We start from the raw sequence: 18622 nt of genomic DNA on the forward strand, positions 1-18622 counted from the left end.
TCATAAAACAAAATAAGAGTATAAAGTTTTACATTGATTGTTTTTTAAGTCTTGTAAATTGGCTTTCTGAAGGAGTTTCCCAAATGTTTTATATTCTTTTCTTCTCCTTCCTTTTTTTTTTTGACTCTTTTAGGGCCACACACACGGCATATGGAGGTTCCCAGGCTAGGGGTTGAACTGCTGGCCTAAGCCACAGCTACAGCAACACCAGATCCTTGACCCACTGAGTGAGGCCAGGGATCGAAGCTGCATCCTCATGGATCCTAGTCAGATTTGTTTCCATTGAGCCACAACGGGAACTCCTTATATTCTTTTTTGTTGAAATAAGTATGCAAAATAAGTGGTTTGATATTGTTCAAAAAGTTTAGAAAAGCAAGCAATAACTAGACATCACTATTGAACTATATGCACTGACAAACAATAAATCATATTTATATCTTAATTCATCCAGTTCAAGCTTAGAAATTTTCCCCCCTCTTTGATTGCAACTCTTCTACTTATTTTAAATGAGCAGTGTTAATTTGAGAGCCAGTTGGAATTTTAAATGTTGGTATATTAAATACCCATCCACAAATGCTAGTAAAACTCATGTTTTTATAAGTATTTTTTTAAAAAGGCATGGCTAGATTGCATATAATTTCTTAGACTGTAAGTATGTGTATGTTTTGTTGAATTTGCCAAGGAAATTTTTTTAATAACAATTTTTCTCCCTGAATTTTGTTTAGACAGAATATTGGTGAAAGTATTCTTTACCTATGGGTGGAGAAAATAAGAGATGTTCTAATACAAAAATCTCAGATGACAGAACCAGGTAGGACAGAAAAATGTTATCAGTGCTCTTTTGTAGTAATTTAATTTTCATGTAGATATTCTGATTGAAACTTTTAATGAAAATCTGTATTCTGTTTTATGGTTTATATATAATAAAATATGTTTTTCTACAAAGTTATTTACTCATGTAAATATGGTTATTTCTATAAGATTTAGCCTCTTTGGTTTCATATTACCATAAACTTATAGAAATAGAATTTATGATTAAGGAACTTCAATCAAAAATCTTTGCTTTCTGGAGTTCCCGTTGTGGCTTAGTGGTTATCAGATCTGACTAGGAAACATGAGGTTGCGGGTTCGATCCCTGGCCTTGCTCAGTGGGTTAAGGATCCGGCGTTGCTGTGAGCTGTGGTGTAGGTTGCAGAGGCGGCTCATATCCCACATTGCTGTGGCTCTGGTGTAGGCCAGCAGCTACAGCTCCGATTGGAGCCCTAGCCTGGGAACCTCCATATGCTGTGGGAGCGGCCCAAGAAATGGCAAAAAGACAAAAAAAACAAAAAAAAAACAAAAAAAATCTTTGCTTTCTTTGGCTATTGTTAAGGTAACATGAACTATGTAACATACTTCATGAATTAATGGACTATAAGTTAGACATTAGCTTCAAATGAGTGTAGAGTTTATAGAAAAAGAACTTTGGAAAACATACTGACCAATATTTAGCATAGAAAAATTGACTTTGAAAATTCTTTTTTAGGGAGTTCCCGTCGTGGCTCAGTGGTTAACGAATCCAACTAGGAACCATGAGGTTGCAGGTTCAATCCCTGGCCTCACTCAGTGGGTTAAGGATCCGGCGTTGCTGTGAGCTGTGGTGCAGACTTAGTGACTCGGATCTGGCGTTGCTGTGGCTGTGGCGTAGGCCAGTGACTAGAGCTCCGATTAGACCCCTAGCCTGGGAGCCTCCGTATGCCCCGGGTGTGGCCCTAGAAAAGACAAAAAAGACCAAAAAAAAAAAAAGGAAAATTAATATTTGAGATATAATTCACATGCCATAATTATTCACCCTTTAAAATGTATAATGGTTTTTAGTATATTCCAAAATTGTACAGCTATTACCACTATCTAATTTCAAGACATTTGAAAATTTATATTTTGTTCTATTATTATTATTTTATTGAATTATTAAGTATATAACATGGACATTTCTTATGTTTTCTATTTACTTTGCTAGTCTTTGTTCCACTTACTGCAAAAGCCTTTTACAAGGGAAAATAGGAGTTTCCGTCGTGGCTTAGTGGTTAACGAATCTGACTAGGAACCATGAGGTTGCGGGTTTGATCCCTGGCCTTGCTCAGTGGGTTAAGGATCCAGCGTTGCCAGTGAGCTGCGGTGTAGGTCGCAGACGCGGCTTGGATCCCGCGTTGCTGTTGCTGTGGCGTAGGCCGATGGCTGCAGCTCCGATTCCACACCTAGCCTGGGAACCTCCATATGCCGCAGGTGCAGCCATTAAAAAAAAAGACAAAAACAAAAACAAAAAAAAAGAAGAGAAAACAACTCTATTTAACCTGATTTAATTCCAAATAGAGTTTTATTGTTATCACTGATAAAATTACTTTCAATTTGGGAAAAAGAGGGAATAAAAAAAAAAAAAACCAATAGTCTGCTAATTATTTTTTTTTGGTCTTTTTTTAGGTCTGCACCTGTGGAGGTTCCCAGGCTAGGGGTTGAACTGGAGCTGGAGCTGTAGGCCTACACGACAGTCACAGCAATGCCAGATCTGAGCCACATCTGCAACCTACCCACAGCTCATGGCAATGCCGGATCCTTAATCCACTGAGCGAGGCCAGGGATTGAACCTGCGTCCTCATGGATACTAGTCAGATTTGTTTCCACTGAGCCATGATGGAAACTCCAGTCTAATTTTATAAAGTTATTCACAGGGAATCAATTATTGAGGACTCCCTTACCAAAATCAGTATACATTTAAAGTTGATAGTAATATTTATTTATTTATATATATATTTTATATATATATGGTTTACTATTCTTCTATAGAAGCAAATGTTTTTACTGCTTCCATTAAATCAAACAGATAAACAGTAGGAAGATGTTCTGATCATGGGACAGTCTGTTTTGAAGTATTTTCCGTAACGTTTTTATGATCCATGTTCTGATTTTGGCAGGGCATTTGAGAAGAGTGGTCTCAAAACTAAACTGATTTTTGCCAATGCACAATTGTAGAATGTGGGACAATTGCAAAAATGGAATGTATATCAGTAAAAATTTAGGACTCTTAAAAAAAGTTTGTGATCACTCAGCTCTTAAGAAATTTAAAAATTATTGATCTTAAAAATGGTTCATTACTGGCTCAGCAGTAATGAACCTGACTAGAATCCATGAGGATGTGTGTTTCATCCCTTTGCCTTGCTCAGTGGGTTAAGGATCCGGTGTTGCCATGAACTGGTGTAGGTCACAGATGTGGCTCGGATCTGCTGTTGCTGTGGCTGTGGTATAGGCTGACAGCTGTAGCTCTGATTGGACCCCTAGCCTGGGAACCTCCATATGCTGTGGGTGCAGCCCTAAAAAGACAAAAAAAAAAAAAAAAGATATTTTCCCCCTTTCCCACCTATATCCATGATTTAGTTTAACCAGTCTTCAGATTTCAAAGTTACTGATTTAGGTTGTATAATTCATAATAAAAAAAAAAAAATTTTTTTTTTTTGCATTTTTCAAATCAGAAATCTTGGGAGTTCTGTCATGGCGCAGCAGAAACGAATCCGACTGGGAACCATGAGGTTGTGGGTTCGATCCCTGGCCTTGCTCATGTGTTAAGGATCCAGCATTGCCGTGAGCTGTGGTGTAGGTTGCAGACTCGGCTCAGATCTGGAATTGCTGTGGCTGTGGTGTAGGCTGGCAGCTACAGCTCCTATTCAGTCCCTAGCCTGGGAACCTCCATTTGCCACAGGTGGGGCTCTTAAAAAGCAAAAAGAAAAAAGAAAATTTGCAAAAATAGTAGAAATAGCTCTTTTATATCCCTCTCCCTGCTTCCCCGGGTAACATCTTACATAACCATAGAATAAATATCAAGAACAGAAAGTGAACATTGGTGTAATATTAACTAAAGAGCTCTTTCCAATTTCACTGATTTTTCCACTAAAGTTCTTTGGGCTGTTCTAGGATCCTGTCCAGGATTCTGTGTTGCATTTAGTTGTTATTTCTCCTTACTCCCGTCTGCCTGTAAGTAGTTTCCTAGTTTTTCTTTGATTTTTATGACCTTTCATGATCCGACACTATTTTGTTGACTGTCCCTCAGTTCGAATTTGTCCATTGTTTTCTCATGATTGGAATAACAGGAGACATTTTGTCAAGAATACCACAAAAATGATATTGTGTCCTTCACACTATATTAGATCAAGGAGCTAATGATATCAGTATGCTTTATATTGGTCGTATTTACCTTGATCCCTTGGTTAAGGTGGTGTCTGCCAGATGTCTCCATAGTAAAGTAACTATTAATATTCTCCACAGAGAGACCAGTAACACATGTATTACGTGTGTGTGTGTGTGTGTGTGTGTGTGTGTGTGTGTGTGTACATTCATTTATAAAATGTGGGGTGGGGAGAGATGGATTGATTGATTGATTGATTTTAAGGAATTGGCTCATGAGATTGTGGAGGTTAGCAAGTCTAAAATCTGGGTAGGCTGGCAGGCAGGAGACCTAAGGAAGAATTAATGTACAGCTCAAGTCTGAAGGCTCTGGGCTGGCGGAATTCCCTCTTCCTCTTGGGAGGTCAGTCCTTTTTCTTTTAAGACCTTGCCTGGATGAGTCTCACTCACATTATGGAGGGCAATCTGTTTACCCAAATGTGAAGTCCATCCAAGAAATACCTTTACAAAAACATCTAGGATAGTGTTTGATCAAATATCTGTTTGTTTTTTTTTTTGTCTTTTCGCCTTTTCTAGGGCTGCTCCCTCGGCATATGGAGGTTCCCAGGCTAGGGGTCTAATCGGAGCTGTAGCCACTGGCCTACACCAGAGCCACAGCAACTCAGGATTCGAGCCTCGTCTGCGACCTACACCACAGCCATGGCAACTCTGGATCCTTAACCCACTGAGTAAGGCCAGGGATCGAACCCGCAACCTCATGGTTCCTAGTTGGATTCATCAACCACTGTGCCCTGATGGGAACTCCTGATCAAATATCTGTTTACCATGGCCTTGCCAAGTTGACATATAAAATTATCACAGTTACTATCTTTTCCTTTATAGTTGATAAGTATCTTGGGGGGAGATACTTTAGGGCTATGCTAATACACTGGTCCTCCTTAACCTTTCACCCATTAATTTTAGTATCCATTAGTGTAGCTTATCAACAGTATTTGAAAATGTGGTGTTTGCTAATGGTCATTCTCATTTCTTTCTTTCCTTCTTACATCTTTTAGTTGGAATTCTATTGTGAGAACAGGATGTGTATTTTCCACGTTTATTTATTTGATTATTTATGTTAGTATGAACCCATATATATTATTTTGTGAGTCTAAGGTTTGGCCTTTAGGAGCTCTCTCAGGTAGGCTCCTTATTCTTTTTATAAGTGCCCATCTTTTTGAGAACATTTCTTTACTTTCTGGAATCATAGATGTTTCAGGCTCCTCTTGTGTTTTCCTTGTGCTAACTCTAGAGTCAGCCACTATTTGTAGAAACCCTGTTTCTATTGAAGAATGGTGTTTAGAGGTCGTGACTAATGATTTTTTGTGTGTGTGTGTTTTCTAGGGCTGCGCCAGTGGCATATGGAGGTTCCCAGGCTAGGGGTCTAATCGGAGCTGCAGCTGCCAACCTACGCCAGAACCACAGCAACTCAGGATCCGAGCTGTATCTGTGACCTCATGGAAATGCCGGATCCTTAACCCACTGAGCAAGGCCAGGGATCGAACCCGCAACCTCATGGTTCCTAGTTGGATTCGTTAACCGCTGAACCACAACGGGAACTCCATTAAGTGTTATTTTTGACAGCCGTGTGATCACTTATAATGGCTCATATCTACATAGGCCCAGAGGTAAAGAAGAAAACTGAAGAGGAAGATGCTGAATGTGAAGATGATGTCATTTTAGCATGTCAACCAGAAAATCCAGTTAAAGCATTGGATTTTGATATCAGTGCAAGTCGAACGGGTATAATGTTACTCATTTCTTTTGAGGAAAGTAGAATGGTAATGTTGTGAAGTGTTTTTGGAATGATATAGAAATGTAGTAAACTCACATTTTAGGAAATTCTTACTTTTTGGTAGAGAATTGGGTTATTTCTTTTTCCTGCCTTCTGGCCATTTTGGTGTTTGCTGGGTCTGTCAGAGTGGTGAGGGAAAAAATAGAATTTTACTCTTTTTTTGTTTTTTACTTTTTGTTACTATCTAGGCTTTTGAATTAGTGGTGGGAGAAATTGACACTAAGAAAAGCTATGTTATTATAAATGAAAATGTAAAATTCTTGCATAGTGCCTCAGGATTAGTGGAAGGGGACAAAGAGGAAGTGAAAGAGTTGGGGAGAAGACCCAGGATATGGCCCCATTTCAGTCTAAGTAGCTCCCATTTTATTCATTTACATATTTGCAGATTTGGCATAAGATTTCTTTTGGGAAAGAAAAAGAGTGAAAACCCAGTCATAGTAAATCACATCCTGTTTGTAAAATTAATGGTTCTTAAGCTTCTTTAAAGTCAGAATAACTGGAAATCATGATACTTAATGGAATAGCAAATTTAGTTTACTATTGATTTATTTAGTTCAATCCTATGAAGTACGAACAGTTTTATTAGCAGAAGACATTATATTAGCACTATATAATATATAAAATAAAGTCATAAGTTTCCCAACCCAGGGGTCCATTAACAGTAAAATGTGTAAATACATTATGAAATATTGGCAGCTGTCAGCCTTTTTGGTCTCAGGACCCTTTTATCTTTTTTTTGGCTACAACACGTAGAAGTTCCCAGGCTAGGGACTGAACTCGTGCCACGGCAGTGACTTGAGCCACAGCAGTGACAGTGTTGGATCCTAAACCACTAGGCCACCAGGAAACTCCTGTATACTCTTAAAAATTAGATACTATATCAACTTCTACTATATGAACAGTCCAGGATTTGAGTCCCGGCCCACCATTTCCACTGGGTGACCTTAGTAGGTAAAAGTCATTTACAAGTCAAGTAGTTTTATCTTAATGTACAATATATAAAATTAAATTATAATTTAATTTTAATAGACATCCATTACTGGTTATTTGAATTGATATGCCGTATAATTTGTATCTCTTTCCCAACTCCCCCTATTATACCATGGCCAATTTTTCAGTATTTGAATGTAAGAATTTAAAAAATAAAAGTAATATAATTCTTTCAATTTATAGAACTAGAAGAATTACCTCCGATTGATCATGGCGTTCCTATTACAGACCGAAGAAGTACTTTTCAGGCACACTTGGCCCCAGTAGTTTGTCCCAAACAGGTAACCTTACCTTTTCCATCGCATCTCTAATGTTGTTTTACCGAAGTAATTCAAGTAAATGGTTTTGCAATAACAAAAACAATATCTTTGTTTTTACTATTATGTTTAATTTTCATGTAAGATAAAAATTATTTGATAATTTTCTACCCCCAAATTATTGGGTATCATGAAATACTGGTTTCTGTTTATCACTGCCTTTAAAATTATATCCAGACTCTGATTAAACCTTAACTTTCTTTTTTTTTTAAATGAGAGTTGCAACGTTTATTTCAGGTTCTCTCTCTTTTTTTTTTTTCTTTTTTTCTTTTTTGCCACACAGGCAGTATGTGGGAATTCCTGGGCCAGGGATTGAACCTACGCCGCACAGCAGCAACCAGAGCCACGGCGGTGAGAACGCAGGAGCCTCAACCCGCTAGGCCATCAGAGAACTCCCTAAACCTTAACTTTCTAATGAATTTTCAAAGAAGAAAAAGTCATTGTGATGGCATATAGAAATGTGATGCTTAATAGTTTGTTAAAAAATTATTTGTTCTATCATGCAGGAGTTCTATAAAACCTAGTCTATTTCATTGTTGTCCAGGTAAGGAGACAGTGGATAGACTCTTTGAACCCAGTCTTCCCAACCTGAATTCTCTTTCCTTTCTGCTGCTGCCTTTTTTTTTTTTTTTGTCTTATCGGGCCAAACTTCTGGTATATGGAAGTTCACAGGCTAGGGGTCGAATCAGAACTGCAGCTGCTGGCCTACACCACAGCCACAGCAATATCTGAGCGGTGTCTGAGACCTACACCACAGCTCATGGCAACATCGGATCCTTAACCCCTGTTGCAGGCATCTGGGCTTTTCTCTCAGGAACCCTATTTTGTCCTTGGCCATTGTTAATAATCTTGTTGTCAGGGTCTTCCTTAGACATTCTGTTCTGAATCTGTTCATCCTGAATCCTTTTTCTGTTTCTGATAGTCATCTAGACTTATAGGATCATAATTTGTGAGAGAGGAAATAAATCTTGGAGGCCAATGTCTATTTTATTGATCAGGAATCTAAGAGTTGGAAAAAATACAAGATTGTACAAATTTCTTTTTTTTTTTGCTTTTTGAGGGCCGCACCTATGGCATATGGAAGGTCCCAGGCCAGGGGTCTAATCAGAGCTACAGCCGCTGGACTACACCACAGCTACAGCAACTTGGAATCTGAGCCGCATCTGGAACCTACACCACACACAGCTCATGGCACTGCCAGATCCCCAACCCACTGAGAGAGACCAGGGATCAAACCCACATCCTCATGGATCCTAGTTGGTTCATTAACTGCTGAGCCACAAACGGAACTCCCAAAATTGCACAATTTCTGATCCCTGGCTCATGTTACCTCTTCTATAAACCTTATTTGACTTCCAGAGAGAGTTTTCATTTTATAACATTTGGAACATAGGACTACTGTGCACCTATCACATTGAATATATCAATTTGGTAAATTTTCAGAGTTCATTTCTAGAAATTCTCACATTTTCATTTAAATTTCTCTATAGGAGGGAAAAGTTCTATATACAAGTACCTTGGACATGGTTACTTGCAAATACTTGTTGATAACTGGTGTTAAAAATACCAGGTGTACCATTTTTATACCAATTGAGAGTACCAGTTTCTGTGCCTAAAATTAGGAGAAAACTTCAGAAATGGCTTTTTCAGAATGTAGATTGTTTAAATAACTGTTGTTAATTTCAGTATAACAGTATATGTTTGTGTGTATATATATCAGTATGCTTATAGATTTTTAGCATTTATTTACAAAGCAAATAAAAAGTATACATTAGTTTATTTATATTACTGATGTTTTTAAGGTGAAAATGGTTCTTGCCAAATTGTATGAGAATAAGAAAATAGCTAGTGCCACCCACAACATCTACGCATACCGGTAAGTTATCATTGCAATTTTAGGAATGTGCAATTTGTAAAAATGGGGAAAACGGACACATGACTTAAAAAAACAACTATTATGTGTTTTTTTCAACTGTAATAGTAGTAATCCTATGTAGACTATTTGGAAACTACAGAAAAAAAAACAAATCAGAGGAAAAGTCAACTGTTTTATGCCACTAAATGTGACTGATATTGTGAAATATTTTTTTCTGTTTTTTCTATGCAGTTTACTTTTTCAATGCTTGATTCTAGTACCTGGATTTTTTCTGACTGTAATAAAAGCATTTTCCATGTTGTTATAATTGTTTATAAACTATTTTAATGGCTGTATATAATATTGTTTGAAACTCTATACCACAGTCTATTTAACTGATGCCTTTTTGTTTTAGTTTTTCATATTTTTCATTTATAAAGAATGGTCCCATGAAAATCTTTTGTATACTTTTTGGATTATTTCCTCAGGGTAGGTTCAGGATCTTTCAGATTAGTTTTTGAAATGAAACAAAAGTATAATTAAAAAGGAAAAAAAGAATAGGTTCCTAGAAGTAGAATTATCAAAAAGTGTGAACATTTTTAAAACTCCTGATACATATTGCTAAAGTTTTTCTTTTAACCCAATTTATGCTCCCATTAGCAGTGAATTAAGAGTGCTTCTTTCAGGAGTTCCCCTGTAGTATAGCAGGTTAAGGATCTGATGTTGTCACTGCAGTGGCTCAGGTTGCTGCTGTGGCAACAGGTTTGATCCTTGGCCAAGGAACTTCTACATGCCTTGGGTGTGGCCAAAAAAAGAATGCTTCTTTCACTCCAGGTCTTACAGTTTTGAGTATGAGGGTTTTGCTAATAAAGAGATGAAGGGTATATATTTTTAAATATGCAAATTAGTACAGATGAAAAGAACATAATTTACGACTAAAATACATCAGAATATAGGCATAGGAATTTGGTGCAAATTTTTTGTTTGTTCGCTTTTTAGGAAAATGTGGCTTATGGAGGTTCCTAGGATAGGGGTCGAATCGGAGCTGTAGCCACTGGCCTACGCCACAGCCACGGCCACACAGGATCCAAGCTGTGTCTGTTGCCTACACCACAGCTCACAGCAACGCCAGATTCTTAACCCACTGAGCGAGGCCAGGGATTAAACCCGCGTCCTCATGGTTACTAGCTGAATTCGTTTCCACTGTGCCACAACAGGAACTCCTGGTGCAAATTTTAAAATATGATTGAGACTATTGGCAAAATCTAGACTATCTCAAGCTCAAAAATCTCAAAAAAATTTCATTACTTTGGACAGAGTTTTTAATATTACTAAGTCACATCCCTTTAGGTGCCAAAACTTATTTACAAAAAATATTTGTTCGATAATTTCCTACTCACTAGAGTTATGACTACACAAAATTTTTGGTGTTTTCTTAGTGAGTTAGACTCATAAATGTAAAAATGAAGGATTAAACTGTCTTGCTCTCAGTGATTAGAATGTACTATAAAAATAGTAGTGGGTACCATTTATCATCCCACATGGTTCAGTGCCTACTTTGTGCCGAGTACTTTACAAACATTAATTCTAATTATTTTAGCAAGTAAAAAGGTTAACTATTTCGAGATCACATAGTCATTATGCGTTAGAGCTGAATTTGAGAATCTGATTCCATTTATCTCTATTTTATTCTTGCATGGCTGTGTGGCTGCACCTTCAGCAGTTGCTGTATATGATATTGAGCTTAAGTTACCAAAAAGTTAAATAATGTGCTAAATACTTTATTTCAGGCCACATATTTTTTGTTTTTTTTAAGTTCTTAAGTGTTTTTGCATATTAGTGGGTGATTAGCTGTCACTTCTCACAAATGTCAGCATGACTGCATGTAGCAGCCCCTCCAACTTACCCTCTTATAAGTATCAACCCTCTTATTGATACTTGGGAATGAAGGAGCTTAATTTGTCAGAACTGTGTGTCAGATAATACAGAGAAGGCACAGAGAGGAGGCTTGAAAGACTCCATTGGGAGTTAAATAAGTAACCTTCATCTGGTACATGGACTTTGTGTTGTGTATTTTGAATGCTTAGGGTCGTTGTAAGGTAACTTCCTGGTTCTGGGGCTGTGTTCCTGCTCTGGAGTTATGGGGCATTCTTCAGGCTCCTGGTACAGCTATCGGATGCTGCATCATTATCTTCCTGGAATGTGAGGAAAGGGTTAGTGAAAATGTCCATGGTATTTCCTTTTTTTAAAACCTAACAGTACTGATTTATGTAGTCAGATTTCTTCATTTGTTCCATAAAATCAACCCCTGACTCTTTTTGCCTTAAATTTGCCCTATAAAATTTTGTTTAATAGTACTAACTTTCTTTTCCTCAAATGAGGCCAACTCTAAATAATAATAGAGCTTGGTCATAGTTGGTGGGAAATAAATATTTACTTAGTGAATGAATTGGATAGATGGATTGGTGGATGGAAAGCTGAATGAATGAATATGATTGCTGTAACAAAATTAATATAATTGATTTTAGGTGTATAGATAAGCTATTATTTGGCTTTTTATACTCCTAGCCGGAAAGGTATCTTTGCTACATTGCCTAGTCCTAAATGGTACCATTTGTAGGAGCCTAAGAAAGCCACTAGATGGCAAACCTTAACTAGCACTGTTTTTTTTTTTTTTTAATAGCTCACACTTTTTGCCAAGCTTAGTTGCCCTATAGCATTATTCTGCATGCTAACTTTCTAGATAATTTAAATGGATAAAATATCATGATTTATTTCTGATATTGATAACTATCCATGGGGAAATTATAGAGAAAAATAAATCTTTTAATTCTTAGGATGGGGAAGATGGATAAATACTTGGTGGCTAGAATAAGATAAAATATTGTTGGTTTTATCACATCCACTTATTTTTTATTTTTTTATTTTTATGGCCGTACCCATAGCATATGGAAGTTCCTGGGGCAGAGATTGAACCCACACATCTGCAGTGACCCAAGCAGCTGCAGTCAGATTCTTCTTAATCCAGTGCCACAGTGGGAACTCCTCCATCTTTTTGATATACTTTTTGTCTCCTTCACTAGAGTTTGGGCTCTTTGATGACAAGAGTACACCACTTATTTCTTTAATATGATTTCATAATGCCTATTGTGTTTATATATAGTTTATAAGCCATAATGCTTATATACAGTTTATTCTCACTAGGTGTTTTTCAGTGACTACTCTATACAGTCTCAGCTTCAAGATTATTGAAACAGGGGAAGTGTCAGATATGTAAACTCACATTCCCATAATTGTAGCATTTCTGTTTTAAAGGAGGTACCCTCGATTCTCAGCTTAACCAAATATAAAAAGTGAAGCATAAGGGATAGTAAATCATCAATGTAAATATAGCTAATGGGTACGTCAAGAAGGATTTTTTAAAACAGATATGCTGATTTTGGAAGTACATTGATGACAAACAAGTATGCAGGAGTAACTTTTATTACAGTATTTCAAGGTTTCAAAGTGTAACACTGTTATATGTATTTCTAGAATATATTGTGAGGATAAACAGACCTTCTTACAGGACTGTGAGGATGATGGGGAAACAGCAGCAGGTGGGCGTCTTCTCCATCTCATGGAGGTAAGTGTGAGTTAAATCCTATTAACATTGTTCTGTGAGCCATAAAATTTCTCAACAAAACAGAGCTCCATTTAGGAATAAGTAAATCAATTAGAATATATAAAACATGAGATATATTTGGTTTTCTTAATAGTTAATTTTTAAATATTGATTAAGAGATAATTTTAAGCACTGGATATGGGGCAGAAAGCTGAAGGTTAATAACAAGTGCTATGCTTTCAAGCTCTTTCTGTTATAGACAATAGAAGATAATCTTCAGCTCTGGAAAAACTTACCCTTTTTGTCTCATGACAATTCTCTCCTCTCTGTTTTCTCCATTCTGTCTTTGTAAAACTCTCGTTAGTTGGATATTGGATTTCTGGATGGATCCAGAGTGCTTTTTTTATTAAAAAAAAAGCATCTCATTGCCTTATGTTCTGAGACATTTTCTTGACTGTTTTCCAAAATTTCTATAGAATTAAAAAAAAAATTAGCAATCATATATTTAATTTTCAAGAGTTCTTATTCTCTACTTTCCCCTTTACATAGTGTGCTGTAGTGCATTTATGGATGCAGTATCTTCTAAAATTTTTGAGTATACTAATTAGAATTCTTTTTTTAGATGTTTTCTCCCTTAAATTTTTCCTGGACCACTTTAGTTTGTTTATCTTGTCCTTTCTCTTTCATGCTGCTGGATTTTCTTCATCTGTCTGGTGATCATTGATTGTTCATTAATTTTAAGAATGGATTTTTTTTTTTCCTAAGGTAGTTGCTATAGTTTCTTGTGTTGTTTATGTGAAGGTTTGTTTTCTAACCAGACAGACCCTTCCCTCAATGGGAACTCTGTGAGGGTCAGGCCTGTGGACTGGTGGGCTTCATGTTAAGGGCAGCATTTGACAAATGTCAAACTGAGGAAGGCCTTTCTGGTAGGCACCAGCAATTACTCATGCAGCTCCAGTTCTCTTTAGCAATTTTTCAGAACCAGGTTTTGTGTGCTTTTTGGCCCAGGAGTAAAAAGCTGCTTAAGCTAAGCTATTCTGGTTGAAGTCACCAAGGACTGGAACCCTACCTGCATGATCTCCCCTTCACTCTGCCCAGTGGCCCTCGATTTTGGAATCCAAGGACACTGCGGAACACAGTGTTTGTTTTCCAAATTCCCTTCTCATTCTAGCATTCTGTCCCCTGAATTGTTATTCATCTCACTGCTCACTCACAGTCCTGCCATTAAAGTCACAGGTAGGGAGTTCCCATCATGGCGCAGTGGTTAATGAATCCGACTAGGAACCATAGGTTGCAGGTTCAATCCCTGGCCTTGCTCAGTGGGTTAAGGATCTGGCATTGCCGTGAGCTGTGGTGTAGGTTGCAGACATGGTTTGGATCCCGTGTTGCTGTGGCTCTGGCATAGGTTGGCGCGGCTACAGCTCCAATTAGACCCCTAGCCTCGGAACCTCCATATGCCGTGGGAAGTGGCCCTAGAAAAGGCAAAAAGACAAAAAAAAAAAAAAGTCACAGGGAAATTTTATGTGCAGTTTTATATATGGGTTTTTTAATTTTCCTTTAAAACTTAACATTTGTACCTATTTGCATGCATATTATAATTATGCTTCTGAAAATAACAGATTCTGAATGTGAAAAATGTCATGGTGGTGGTATCACGCTGGTATGGAGGGATTCTGCTAGGACCAGATCGCTTCAAACATATAAACAACTGTGCCAGAAACATACTAGTGGAGAAGAACTACACAAGTTCACCAGTAAGTGGTTAATGATTATATCCAGAGAGTTTCTTGACATTGCCTGTTAAATTAAAAAAAAAAAAAAAAAAACAGTTAAAAGAAAAAAAAATTAAAGAATGACTCAGAACGAGTGAGGTGCATTAAAAAAACATTTGGATTAGGAAACTGGAGACTTAGGTTTTAGTCAAAACAGTGTGATTGACCAGTTGTGTGCCCTCAACAGATCACTTCATCTCTTCATATCTTAGTTTTGTAGATTCATAGAGTTTTATAGAAACCTTAAGGACCATAATTAGTTTCCACTCCCTAAAATCGAGGCCTATAAAAGTTGTAGCTAATGCTACAGTGAACAAGATGGTCTTTAAACATCCATAAAATTCTGACATTTTCTGTTAATGTCAAAGCATATCCCATTGTCCCTGGCATGCCTTTAGATGCCTTCTTCCTTTACAGTTTGAGGGCTTTTTTTTTTTTTAGTCTTGTATTTCAATGCTCATATGTATTTTATTTAGACTTTGCTGCCTTACTTTGGGAAGTGAACAAGAAATTAAATAATACTGAAATTATTCAAATATGAATCTGTTAGAAAAATGATTGTTTTCCTAGGTTATCCTTGATTTGGGGAGAAATATTAGAATAGACTGTAAGTAAAAGAGCCCTGTAAAAAGGAAAGATGATACATATACGAGTAATTATACTTTCACTGTTACGTATATTCCATATGACTAGATTTATGATTCCTAAGCCAGTACCTTCATATAAATGTAGAGAGATACTACATTGATTTATATCTTTTTCAGGAGGAATCATCTAAGGCTTTGGGAAAGAACAAAAAAGTAAGGAAAGACAAGAAGAGGAGTGAACATTAATATCTGAAACTATATGAAAGGTTTAATTGCCTATAATTATATACAAATCCACAGTCATCAAGGAATCTATTGTGCAGAGAGAATCATAGACTGTTGTCAGCCAATTCATTGTGGACACCAACATTGTCTCTTCTTCTTTGGTTGTATCATCTGCCAAAAATAGAGAACTTTTGATCTATTCATGTGTGTTTCAGGCTGATTCAGAAGAATTAACTTGAACTTAATCACTTTGTGTAATTTTAGGAAGGTAGTAGTTGCCCAGGGCAGTACCTGAATTAACTGTCCATTTCAGTACATGTCAAGTGCCTTTGTTAGGGGGAAGAAGTATCTCTAGAGGAATATGAATACCTGATTTCTCATCATCAGGATTCTCATTTAGTTAACTGAATATTACCTTTTACTGCTCTTTATGGCTTATTGGAATTGGGGCTCATTGAAGACTGATCTGAGAGAGTTTCTTGTGATTTTATTTCATAAGTATGTCACCTTTCACTATTTATAGTGTTCACCATGGAGTAGTGGATTAAGTGAAAATCCAGGAGTATCCATCTGTAGTTATGTGCTGAAGTGATGATTCATCTAACATATTTGTTAGCATAGGTGTTAATGCCTCAATTTCTGTCGCAAATTGGTGATAGTGAAATTTCAAAAAGTGATTTTCTAGTCTATACTTTTTTTGTTTAATTCTTGTAATGTTAAGCAATAAATAATGGTGTGTGCCAGTAGTCACCTTCCACCCCTGAAATGTATAGTGTGATACTCTGGTTTCTTTTAAGAACCTGGAAGTACCTTTCTTGTGATCTTCATGGACAAATTAGAACTCCCCTAGAAGCTATGCTATGGTTAACGGGAGGCTTATAGAATGGGCTACAGGTGGCAGAACAGCACTGGTGCAGGGCAGGAGTATGCCCTCTAGTTATGTAATTGTGGTGCCTGTTTCCCATCCACACTCCAGCTGTCTTTCAACACCACAATTTGCGGAGAGAAGGAACAAACCTTTGATTGGAAAAACAGAAAATCTCTCTTTTTTCGCCCATTCTTATCAAATCTTCCTTTTCATCAGTGTTTTATAAAAGTTTCTTCTTTCATCTACAAGTTGCGCAATTTACCTCTAAACATCCAGAAAATAAATTTATCTATATCTATCTATGAGCTGTAACAATGCCATTAACTGTTCCCTTTCAGACATGATTGCAAACAGTTGTTAAAAATTATTGGTCACAGCTTTGCCTGAGATTCCCTTCCAAAGAGAGGGAACAGAAATAAAGAAGCAATTTGGGATGGTGCTGGAGCATGGAAAACATAAAGTGGACACAGATTTCTTTGCTGTCCTCTGATGTTTTACCTTTAAGAGATCTAACATCCTGACTTGATATTTTTAATAAGAATCTAGTAAACAGTTTTACACTAAGATGGATTCTGAGAAACACAATATAAATTATATTCTGTTCTGTTTTTTTTTTTTTTTTTTTTCTTTTTTGGCTGCCCCGCAGCATATGGAGTTCCCAGGCCAGGGATCAGATCTGAGTTGAAGTTGTACTCACGCTGCAGCTGCGACAACTGCCAGATCCTTTTAACCCATGGTGCCGGATGGGGGATCGAGCCTGCATCCTGGCATGCTGCAGAGATGCCACTGATCCTGTTGCACCACCGCGGGAACCCCTATTGTAAGTGTGTTTAGTTGTTGTAACCTATTTAAAACACCCCAAAGCCCATCAAAAAATCAAGTATGTTTTATGTATTAACTGTTAAGATAATTTAAAAAGTGAAAGTTTATTAACATTAAAATAATTTCACAATTTTGGTGTGTCCGGACCTGTGAAATAAGATGTAAAACAGTAAGAATTTGGTGCCACAGAAAAATAAATGAGTTAATTTTTCTGCAACACTAAATTTCAATTCCTTTCTTGATGTTTTATCTAACATTTAGGTCTTTATAGAAAATCTTTATACCTATGATCCCATTTGCCCTTATTAAAAAAAAAAATCCTATTTTTGCTTCTTCCTTTTTTTAACCCCATTTTCCAGACTAAAAAACCTAGTCTCCTTAGTTCAAAGTCAGCTAATAAGAAGGGGAGATCCAAAAGTGTCCAGTTATGGAATCTGAGTTAATTTCACATTCAGATTCTACACTATGGACCCCTAACTAATTATAGTATCTTTTTTGTCTATTTAATGTTTCTCTCAATTAGAGGGTTTTCAAATTCTCCAAATAATAATTTTCTATACCCAGATCTATGCTGAGGCATATTTTATAGTATATTGTATTAGTTAAAAATAATCTCTATTTGCCATATGTAAGAGCAAGTAGCATCTACTTTTTAAGTGGGAATAGCAGTATAATTCGGAGGTATCTATCATGAAACAGAGCCTATTTGAAGAGAATTATATCAAACTAATCACAACAAAAAAAGAATAGCATGAAGCAGGTACTGTTTGGAAGGCAGGTTAACATTTATTGGGAAAATTGTATAGTCACTTGTAATTTCACTATCTAGAGATAACCATTATTAACATTTGGTATGTACATCTTCTATTTTTTTCCTATGCATGCTTTTGTATATATGGCTATTTTTCTTTCCATAAAAATGGTATTAAACTGTATATACTGTTTTGTATCCTACATATTTCATATAGAAGTATATTGTTAACATTTTCCCATGTCAATAAATATTCTTATATGGCTTAATTTTTTATGGCTACATTGTATTCTTATTTTGGGTATATCAAAATATACAAACTAGTCCTAATTAATTTCCAATATTTAAGTTTTTTCTCGTTTTTCACTACTATAAATAACTATGAGAAATGAAATCATTGTATGCAGATTTTTGCATATATTTCTGATTACTTTCTTAGGAGAAATTCCAGAAATGTAATTCCTTGGTCAAATGTTTAGTTCCATTGGTATAGATAAACTGCCCTCTAGAAAAGGTTTATCAGGTACACCCCGATTAGCATTGTATTAAAATACACTTAGAATACCAAAGATGTGGAAAAATAGGCAGTCTGATAGGTAAAACTACCAATATCGTTTTTTAATTAATCTTTATTGTTTTGAAATATAGATTCACAAAAAGTTGTAAAAATATTCAACCTTCCATATTAATAACATCCTATATAGCTAAAGAATATTTATCAAAACCAAGATATATATCCCAGATACAAGTTCATTTTCGGGTATGTGATTGGCAAGCATCTTCTCTCAGTTTGTGGCTTGTCTTTTCATTATAACAATGTTTTGCAGAGTGAAAGTATTTAA

General features: G+C 36.4%; 1 protein-coding gene across 3 annotated transcripts in view; it reads left to right on the forward strand.

Annotated features, from left to right (window-relative positions):
• Positions 1 to 18049, forward strand: part of IMPACT (impact RWD domain protein) — a 37000-nt gene extending 18951 nt beyond the window's left edge. For 2 of the 3 annotated variants that reach the window (XM_047793949.1, XM_047793950.1), the window contains 7 exons: positions 726 to 811; positions 5815 to 5937; positions 7163 to 7260; positions 9099 to 9172; positions 12686 to 12776; positions 14375 to 14509; positions 15292 to 18049. In XM_047793949.1, the coding sequence (XP_047649905.1) occupies positions 726 to 811; positions 5815 to 5937; positions 7163 to 7260; positions 9099 to 9172; positions 12686 to 12776; positions 14375 to 14509; positions 15292 to 15360 (676 nt within the window). In that variant the 3' untranslated portion in view covers positions 15361 to 18049. Of the gene's footprint in view, positions 1 to 725; positions 812 to 5814; positions 5938 to 7162; positions 7261 to 9098; positions 9173 to 11238; positions 11365 to 12685; positions 12777 to 14374; positions 14510 to 15291 lie in introns of those variants that run through there. The other variant, XR_007136673.1, reaches the window with a different exon arrangement.
• The last annotated feature ends 573 nt before the right edge of the window (positions 18050 to 18622 follow it).

The sequence above is a fragment of the Phacochoerus africanus genome, chromosome 8, assembly GCF_016906955.1.
Source record: "Phacochoerus africanus isolate WHEZ1 chromosome 8, ROS_Pafr_v1, whole genome shotgun sequence".
NCBI lineage: Eukaryota > Metazoa > Chordata > Mammalia > Artiodactyla > Suidae > Phacochoerus > Phacochoerus africanus.